The sequence below is a fragment of the Jaculus jaculus genome, chromosome 7, assembly GCF_020740685.1.
Source record: "Jaculus jaculus isolate mJacJac1 chromosome 7, mJacJac1.mat.Y.cur, whole genome shotgun sequence".
Classification (NCBI taxonomy): Eukaryota; Metazoa; Chordata; class Mammalia; order Rodentia; family Dipodidae; genus Jaculus; species Jaculus jaculus.
Genome location: NC_059108.1, coordinates 10,168,677 through 10,178,525, shown reverse-complemented (window position 1 = coordinate 10,178,525; position 9,849 = coordinate 10,168,677). Strand labels below are relative to the sequence as shown.

The following is a 9,849-nucleotide window of genomic DNA, read 5'->3' as shown; positions in this document are numbered from 1 at the left end:
ACACCAGCCGCCCTTGTAAAGCTGGACGGGCATTCATTTGTAGCGAATCCTGATACACATATACAAGAAATACACACACACACACACACACACACACACACACACACACACACACACAAAACAGCACCAGCAACATCAACCTCAGAGCACTTCCCTGGTGGTGGTGGTGGTGGGGGGGGACATAGTAAGGTAGTTGGGCCCTGTAAATAAATAAATATAACAATGTCGCTGGATCCAGCTTCGGAGTGAAGTGCAAGTGAATTACAGACGTGGTCAAGTCTGTGACAAATACAAGGAAGGAAATGAAATCACCCAAGCCCCACTGGCTGAGATTCTTTTTTTTATTTTTAAATATAGTATCGTGCAGTTGCGCTGAGTAATTGGTAACGAAATCACGGGAAGAAAAGAAGTTGGTTTTGTTAGTTTTCTTTTGTAAAAATAGTATTTTATTTATTTATTTTCAAGGGGAGAGAGAGAGAATGAGAATGAATGGGCATGTCAGAGTCTCTAACGGCTGAAAACAAACTCCAGATTCGGGCCACTTTGTGTCTCTGACTTGACGTGGGTACTGGAGAATCGAACCCATGTCTAGGCTTTGCAGGCAAGCACCTTAACCGCCAAGCCATCTCTCTCCAGTCCTGTTTCCTATTCTTAGCAGTATGGGACCTGAAGCTAAGTGTCCTGGGAGATAACTGTACCTGGGCTGGGGGTTCCCCGGCCTCCACCACCCGGTCCACTCTCGGACTCAGGTCCCCAAGTCCAGCGGCCTCTGCGTGACCGAAAGTGCGACGGGGTGCAGGTGCGGGCAGGGGTGGGGGGGGCTCCCTGGGTCCAGAGCCCGGCTGTGTTCCGTGGCAGGCGGGTTGGGGTTCGGGTGGATTAACATCCGAGATCGCAGCTCCTGGGGACGCGTCGCGAAGTCTCCAGGCGGCATCCCGAAGGGACCGCGGGGCTTCCGGCTTCAGCGCAGCGAGGTCACCAAAACGCAGGGGCGGGGCGCGCTCGCCCTTGGACTTGTGGGCGCAGGGCCCCACAGGGTGGGTGAGAGGGGGATGCTGCTCTTGCTGGCGCGCAAGGGCGCCAATCCCCCAAAAGTTTCCAAAGACACCCGCCTCTGTTCGCAGGAGACCGGGTCACCCTAAGGTTCTGAGAGCCAAAGAAATTCACTCCTTTGCAGAAAACAAAAACCCGAAGCCGCAGGCGGGGTGTGTGCGTACATTATTTTTTTCTTTTCTATTCTATTCTTTTCTTTCTCTTCTCTTCTTTCCTTTTCCTTCCCTCTTCTGTTCTCTTATTTTCGTTCTTCCTTTTTGTTTTTCCAGGTAGGGTCTCCTTCTCTCTAGCCCAGGCTGACCTGGAATTCACTATGCAGTCTCAGGCTCAGGCTGGCATGGAAGTGCTCACTACCTCAGCCTCCCAAGTGCTACCATTACAGCGTCTGCCACCACTTCCCGTTGTATTATTTCTTTTCTTTATTTCATTGTTTCTCTGGCTCAGGAAAGCCCTTCCCCTTAAGGCCTCACCCTTTGGGAGACCCCGGTCTACTTCCTGGGTCCAATCCTGGAGCCCCCAGCGCCTCTGCACATTTTGGACCAACCACAAATTATGTCTGCGGGGCCAGTTACCCCAGGATGATGATCATTCCCAGTACGCATGCGGGTATGGCTTACGGGCTCTGGATCTGCTGAGGGATCACAACCGAGTCCGAGCCTGGTTTGAAACCCTGAGGAAAACCCTCTGGGAGAAACTCAATTGTTCTTCACTGTTTGCCCAGCTGGGCGCCCCCCAAAGACCAAGCCTGTACTGGTGCCTACAGCACATCCCCTCCTGAACCCTCTCTTCTTATACTGGAGACTGTGCCAGGCCCTATCCTCCTCTTTAAAGACTTGCCTCTTCCTGACATCCTGATTCAACCTAGGCCAAGGGCAGGAAAGAGACTGGAGAGACACAAGACCATCAGCCTTTCTCCAGAGCTCCATCCACCTCTTCTCCCAGCGAGGCCAAGTCTATCAGAGACCATACTCCATTCCGCGCTCACCAGCTACCGCAGCCAAAAGACAAAAAACAAGGGCTGAAAAGATGGCTTAGCCCTTAAGGCGCTTGCCCGCAAAGCCTAAGGATCCAGGCTTGATTCTCCAGGTCCAGATGCACGTGGTAATGCATGTATCTGCAGTTCATTTGCAGGGGCTAGAGGCCCTGGCACACCCATTCTGTCTCTCTTTCTCTAATAAATAAACACAACTATTTTTTTTTTAAACCCTCAAACTCTCCAGCCGGCTTGCAGAAGATGACGGTCCATCAGTGGGCCACAAAAAGTTGGGGTCCAGGCCTGGAAGAGCTCGTAGTTTGCTCTGGAGCCCCAGGATCTCCACAGCGCAGCCTGTGCACCAACAGCGAGGTAAGACTCAGCAAGGAAGACTCAGGAGGTTTGTCCTGGGAAAGGGGTCTATGAGGAAGAGCATTAAAAAGTTGGGAAGTGCTCAGCCAAGATCCGTGGATATATGATGAAGGACATCCACGCTACCAGAGTGCGGGGACTTGCCAACAGAGGGGGCAGAGGCTCTCGGGTTCCGAAAATGAGGGTAATAGTCATAAAGCAATAATAAGTGTGGTGGAATGAATGTTAGGTATTTGTTATTCTTTGATTTAAACTTCACACCATTTCTGTGGAGTACAAAATTTGCAACCACTGTTCTTTTCCTTTCTTTTTTGAGGTAGGGTCTCGCTCTGGCTCAGGCTCACCTGGAATTCACTGTGTAGTCTCAGGGTGGCCTCGAACTCCTACCTCTGCCTCCTGAGTGCTGGGATTAAAGGCGTGCACCACTACACACGGCTTGCAGAGAGTTTGAGTGAATTGACCTCCATCTCCAGTGTTGATCTATCACACTCAGAACCCCAGTCCGTGTGCGCAGAAAGGGCACGATCGCACCAGGCAGTTAAATTCAACTTTCTAATCCAGATTGTGACTCCTTTTCTCTAAGAAACAGAACACAGCAAAACTAAGCAATGGAAAACAAAACTGCCCACACCTTTCTTTGTAAAAATCTGGGATTGAACCCCAGAAAGACTAGAATGCCAATTAGGGAGTTGCGTGACAAAGCCCGAGTGGTCTTCAGAGGCGGAAGCCCACCACATCAGGGGTATCTTTGCCCCTAACACAAGACACTGGCCCTGGGGCCTCTGAGGGTGGAGTCTCCCCCCCCCCACACACACACAACATTTTCTTTAAAAGAGCCACGGGGAAAGATTTTCCGGCTGGGAAGAGGAGGCCCTGGCCAGATGGAGGTGATGTTATTCACTCCAAAAGTCCCAGGCTGTGTTGCCTGAGAAAACCTTCTTCCTCAGCACGCGGGAGGCTGAGGGTAAGAGCATTCCCCAGAGTTCCAGGTCAGTCTGGGCTACAGGGGTGAGATCCTGCCGCAAAAGGGGGACAGAGTGGGTGGGTGGAGGATTGCCTGTGTTTAAGGCATTTGCCTGCAAAGCCAAAGGACCCAGGTTCAATTTCTCAGGACCCACATAAGCCAGATGCACAAAGTGGTGCATACTTTTGGGCTCATTTGCAGCGGCTGGAGGCCCTAGTGTGCACATTCTTTTTCTATTTGCCCCTCTCTCTCAAATAAATAAATAAAAATTTAAAAAAATAAAAATAGGTATTTAAAAATAAAGCAAGAATGAAAACTCCACCTACTCCATGCCACTCCAACTCAAACCCCAAATCTTAGGTTTGATTAGTTTTCTTAATTACTTAGGTTTCCCTGCTTAGGGATGAAAAATTCTAATTTAATTTTTAAAAAAGGAATTGGAAGCCCGGCATGGTAATGCACGCCTTTAATCCCAGTACTAGGAAGGCAGATGTAGGAGGATCACCATGAGTTGCAGGTCACCCTGAGACTACAGAGTGAATTCCAGGTGAGGCCTGGGCTAGAGTGAGACCCTATCTTGAAAAACCGAAACAAAAACAAACAACAACAACAACAAAATAAAAAAATTGGAAGAGAAAGGTTTAAATAAGGCCAGGAGAATCAGTTTTCATCACTTCTCAATATTATCCATATTTATTAGGCTTTTTAAAACCACAAACAATCCAAATACAAGGCCCAGACTATTGAAAAGAGGAACTGACCTGGAGACTACAGACCCGTTTGTGAAGAACTGTACGGGTCAATGAAAACCAGTGTTTCCACTCCCCCCTCAATCGCGCACATCTTCATAATTCATAAAGATGTGGAAATCACACTTGGCTCTGTGAAGTTTTGTTTCCCAGGTGTACCAGGTCTCCCTGCCTGTCTTATCCAAATCCCAGACAGGAAGCTGGAAATGCCCTTGTCATACGATCACCTGAGATGGGTCTGCTCTGACACCACCCCTGAGGTCCAGCTGGGGGGTGAGGGGGGAACCTCTTGCTTCTGCTGCCACTAGGCTCCAAAGGGTGTAGGCAAAAGTGTGGGTTGGAGGAAGAGGAGGAGGAGGACGACTCGTGTGTGTGTGTGTGTGTGTGTGTGTGTGTGTGTGTGTGTGTGTACACATCAAGTTCAACGGATCTTTGAAACGTCAAACACTTCCTTTTTAATCACGTCTCCCCAGCCAGAGCAGCTCAGATTCTAGCATGGAGAAGTGCTCCAAAGTGTACACGCGTGCAACTTCTCTAAGCAGGCCCCAGGATGGAGCGTTGGAGACCCGGGGAGGCGCGCGCCCAACCGATCCACTGATGACCTTACCCTTGAAGAGGCCTTTCCAAGGTGACTTTGGACAATGTCTCTTTTCCCAGGCGTTCCGCCAGCGCCAGTCTTTTGCAATGATATACCGGCGTGTCTGGAAGAATGGCTGCCACACGGTCGGTTCCCCAACCTATTCGACTGCCCGCACCCAAGGGTTCGAGACCCGCCGCCGCCGCCGCAGGGCAGGAGCAGCCCGGGTCTCTCACCGAGGTTCCTGCGGCGGCCGCCGGGGCGCCACGTTGGAGGGCTGCGGCGATGCGCTAAGGCCGGGCGGCAGGCGACCCTCGCGGGCAGCCGAGGGGCCGCTGGGGGGCACAGCACCCCCGAGAGGTGGCGGTGGGGGCAAAGCCAGCAGTTCCTCGCCTGAGGTCACGGCGCAGTCCTGCTCGGGTTCCGCGCCCCTGCCGCCCCCGGTGACAGTGCCGCCCGCGCCGCCGCCGCCGCCGCCGCTCTTCTTGCCCTCCTCCTTCTTCCACTTCATGCGGCGGTTCTGGAACCAGATCTTGATGTGCCTCTCGGTCAAGTTCAGCATCACGGCCAGCTCCACGCGGCGCGGCCGGGAGATGTACTTGTTGAAGAGGAACTCCTTCTCCAGCTCCAGCAGCTGCGCGCGCGTGTAGGCCGTGCGCGTCCGCTTGTTCTCCTCGGGCTCCGCCGCGTACGCGCCGCCTGCGGGGCGACAGGGTCGCGTGAGTGTGACCCGCAGACCTCGCCCGGCTCCCCACCCACCCTTCGGGCCTCCGAGAATAGCCACCCGCTGCTCTGGACAGGGCCGCGGGCGCAGGGAGACCTGCCCTTGCCAACGGAGCCCTTTCTCCAAGCTGGCACCTTGCGCCCGCGCTTCGTTCTGTCAACCAGTGGTTCCGGAATTAGCTCCGTTTCACGGTGTTAAAACGATTAAAATGCATACGCAGTTCATACGTTCACCGACTCCTTTTACGAAGGCAGCAAACTGCAGTTAACACAGAACTTTAAACAAACTTGCTAACACTGACCAAAGTAAGAAACACACTTCAGATCACTACCCAGCCCTTCTGTTTATATAACTGACATTTTCTTCCTTCCCTCCCTCCCTCCCTTCCACTTCTCTTTCTTTTCTTCTTTCTGTCTGTCTGTCTGTCTCTCTTTCTTTTGTTGTTTATTTTTTATTTTTGAGGTAAGGTCTCACTGTAGCCCAGGCTGACCTGGAATCACTATGTAGGCTAGCCTCTCACAGTGATTATTTTACCTCTGTACACCCGACTCCAGAACTGGGATTAAAGGCATTCACCACCATGCCAGGCTCACTAGCTTTAGGGCTGGAGATATGGCTTAACAGTTAAGCAAAGGCACTTGCTTGCAAAGCCAAAAGACCCAGGTTCAATTCCCCAGGACTCACATAAGTCAGAGGCACAAGGTGGCACATGCATCTAGAGTTCGTTTGCAGCTGCTGAACGCCCTGCTGAACACCCTGGTGTGCCCATTCCCCTCCCCCCGCGTCTTTCTCTCAAATAAATAAAATTTTAAAAATTAAAAAATAAATAAAACAATAAAAAGACTACCTTTAACCAAGTAGAAAGTTAGTTTTCCTCTTTGTTCGCTGTTTCATTTAAACACTGTTAAGCTCAACCCATTACGTTCATTTCACAATAACTCGCGGTTTGAAAATCCGCGTGCGCACTCAGGCTACGGGCACGGCTTGTTATCTCTGACCATGTATTAGTCTTCTATGTTTTAATTAGTGGTAAATTCTCTGTAATAGGATTTTAATCTCAATCAGTCCCCTTCCTGCCTGGAGAAGGACTACTGCGCTGGGGAAAGTCACGTTTCATGGGGAGGGCACCGTTTGTGCCCCAACTCTACGTCGTGGTCCAAATGTTGGTACCGGGTAGAGGGACACTAGGAGGGAGGACCCAGCCTGGGATGGCCTTGAAGAAGGGGTGCCGTAGCAGCGGGCTTGGGGGCTCGAGCTCCCAGCTCCCAAAGGCCAACAGGGCCGCAACCCTGATCTATCAACACCCCCCCCACACACACACACACACACGGTGTTTGCCTGGCTCCTCCAGATCCCAGTCTTTTCCTTCTGGGCAGAGTCCGCCGGCCCCTCGAGGGGGACGCTAGCGGGGGCTCCCGGAGCTGAAAGGTAGGGTGTGTGTGTGTGTGTGTGTGTGTGTGTGTGTGTAGGGCGAGCGATTCATTTCTAGATAGAATCTGCCTGGGTTTCCCCCAGACCAAGAGGAGGCGCCAGAAGCCTTGGCCTGGCCCGGGGCCCTGGTGGGTGAAGGAGTCCAGCTCCCCAAACCACCACCTCGTTCCAGACTTCCCTGGCCTAGCAGGGAGACGCAGCACGACCTTAAAGGGACACTGTAAAAGGGCGCCCAGGGTTCTTAAAGTCAAAGCCCGGCTTGCTTGGGCTCTTTGGTCCTTGGCTGCGGCAGGCACCTTGCAATTGCAGGGAAACGGTACTGGGGTGCAGGTCCCCCTGGTAACTTGTGACCAGGTAGAAGAGGCTGGTGATGGAAAGTCGAAGATGAAGGCTCCTGGGAAGATGCCAAGGGTCCCCAGGGCTGGCCCTTAGGTAAGAGACCGGCTTGGAGAGGGTGAGGTGCCTGAAGCCCGACTCTTCGGGTCCAGTTATCTTCCGGAAGTTGCTGTCCTCGTTAGAATTCACATTTTTACTGTGCTTGAGAGCGCTTTGGTCCCTGTGTACTCTTCAAGGGGTGAGGCATATCCCTGGGCACGGGCAGGCGGCTTTGGTGAACCTTAAAGGTCAGACAGGACAGTACAGTGACAGGGTGATGGGGGACGTTACTCCACTTAAGAAATTCTCCTTTGCCCCTTTTCTTCCGAAACAGGCCAAGAGGGCAGAGCCAGACAGGATGCCAGACAGGGTGTCCCCAGTGCTCTGTGGGAGGGACACCTAGGAGGGAAGGCCACTTGGAGAGCCCCCAAGTAGAGAGGGACCATCTTCCAGCCTACCAAGAACCCAGCTGACCCCCAGCCTCTGGGGCCAGGCCTTGCATTAGGAATAAGTAAGCAAAAGCATTGGCCCAGCCTCCACCCACTTGGTTTCCCAGGAGGCTGGGGTGACCATCAGTGGAGTTTGGGGCCTCATCCTGGCTTCAGGACTTTGTCTTAGTGAGAAAATGTACTAGCAAGGGGCAAGCCCCAGGAGGCCCTCTGCAAGCTCCGCACTCACCGGACCTGCTCAAAGCCTCGCTGTTCGCCCCGGGTCGTGTCAGACATTGGTCAGACACAACCCCCCCCCCCCAATTCTCAGGGGATGCCAACTCCAGCTTCTTTACCCCTGCTCCCGACAGTCAAGTAGGAAGGCAAGAAAAAGCAACTGTTTGCAGTACAGGTGTGACCAGAAGTAACTGTGGCCCGGAAGCGATAACATTGTGTGCCAGCGTCAATGACAGAGGAGCGAGAACTCCGGGCTGCATCCGGCTGGCTCGCGGGGGTGGGGGGGGGGAAGGAACCTGGGGGTGGCCTTGGTCTTTGACTCCCAGTCTCGGGGAAGAGCTGATACCCGCTGTGGTGCGTAGGGCCGAGGAATCTCTGGGGTCCTGCTTCAGGAGCCGCAGGAGCCTGCACGGACTGTCTGCAGCCAACTGACTTCCTTGGACGCAGTGCCAGGAGACCAGGACGCTTGGTTGGTCAAAAGGGACTTAGCATCTCAGACGTCTCTTCCAGCTGCCAGCCTTCAGCCTACCCAGGTGAGCGCTCCTCTCTCTCCTCAGCCTCTTACCCTGGCTCCAGGGCCACTTTGGGGACCTGGGTAAATGCAGTTTTCTTTCCTGCCTTTCTGCATCTGCCCCCCCAGCCTGTGATTCTCTAATGAAGCTTCTAAGATAGGCCAGGCAAAGTGAGGGGACCCGGGGCTCCCAAGGCACTTCAGCCTTGGGCCAGAGACCTCCTAGGCCGGGCTGGGCCAGCTCTGCCCGATGCCCCACCTGGGGGGGGTCTTTGACTGCCAGATCTCCCGATACAGAAGGATCCAGAGGGTCCGAAGCTCTGGTGTTGATTTTGTCTAGGGGAAGTGGATTGCCACTGGGTTCCAGGGTACATTAAAAAGGGCTCAGCACGGGAGCTTGGACGGAGCAGGGGACCTGGGTGGGAAAGATGTTCCGAAATGAGCCAGGAAAACGCTTCTATGCCGCAAGGATTCATTGGCGCTGGTCTTTTATTCCAACCCAAGGCGGCTGGAGGACCGGGGAGAGCCGGGGAGAGCGCGGCAGCTGAGTCCAGACCTGGAGAAAGTGTGTGTGTGTGTGTGTGTGTGTGTGTGTCAGGGGGAGAAGCAAACTTACCTCCCCACTGGCCTTTCCACGCGTGAGCTTTGGTGGACTTCATCCACGGGAACGGGAGCTGAACCCGGTTGGGTTCTTCCAGAATCCCGGGCTCGGTGCCATCCGGGTAGGGCCCGGCGGGCGGGTGCGGCAGCGCGAGCTGAGCTGGGAGGTGGTGGTGCAGGTGCGACCGGGCGGCGGGGTCGTCGGCCAGGGGGGGCACCTCGTAGGGAGAGATGTCGGGTGGGCTGCCCTGCTCCAGCGCCCCCAGGGCGCCGGCGAACGGGGGTGGGGGTGGCGGCGGCGGCGGCTGGCGCCCCATGTACAGACACGCAGGGGGGCTGGAGCTGAACTCGGGCCCGGGAACCCTTTGGAAGGCGCACGGGTCCTTGTAAAGCTGGGTGGTGGCCGCGTAGTACTGCTCCTCGCCGTTCATGGCTGCGAGGCCCGGAGGGAGCCGGGAGCGCGCTCCTACCCGCGGGCGCTTTGACAGGTCTCCGGGGCGCTCCCGGGGAGCCCCAGGGTGGCGGGGACGGGCGGGCCGGCCGCTGCGCCATAGGCTCCGGGGCGCCCCACGTGGCTCATCCGGGGGCCGTAATTGGCTCGGCTGACTGCCTTAAGAAGGAGGCCCGGGTGCCCGCCAACACCTGCATTTGTTTCTGTTTTATGTCCAAACGGAGTTTCTGCCCCCCCCCCAACCTCTGGTGTCCTTCACAGTGGGAAGGCCATTTGGAGGGTCCCCAAGTAGAGAGGGAACCACCTTCCAGCCTACCGACTACGCAGCTGATCCTTGCATTAGGAATAAGTATGCAAAAGCGTTGGCCCAGCCTCCACCCGCTACGTTACCCCGGAGGCTGGGG

At 54.6% G+C, this 9,849-nt stretch overlaps 1 protein-coding gene across 1 annotated transcript; it reads right to left on the bottom strand.

The window, feature by feature from the left end:
- Positions 1-4,920: 4,920 nt before the first annotated feature.
- On the bottom strand, positions 4,921-9,425 carry Pdx1 (pancreatic and duodenal homeobox 1). The gene is made up of 2 exons (XM_004659978.2): positions 9,011-9,425; positions 4,921-5,387 (listed from the first exon to the last, which is right to left on the bottom strand). Exons 1-2 carry the CDS (start codon positions 9,423-9,425, stop codon positions 4,921-4,923), a joined length of 882 nt encoding a protein of 293 aa, XP_004660035.1.
- Positions 9,426-9,849: the final 424 nt, after the last annotated feature.

What these genes read in the sequence shown, in the direction of transcription:
- Pdx1 (XM_004659978.2), bottom strand. Translation starts at nt 9,425, where the DNA reads ATGAACGGCGAGGAGCAGTACTACGCGGCCACCACCCAGCTTTACAAG. An exon ending in GTGGAAAGGCCAGTGGGGAG is followed by an intron (nt 5,388 to 9,010) that starts GTAAGTTTGCTT and finishes GTCGCCCCGCAG; the next exon opens with GCGGCGCGTACGCGGCGGAG.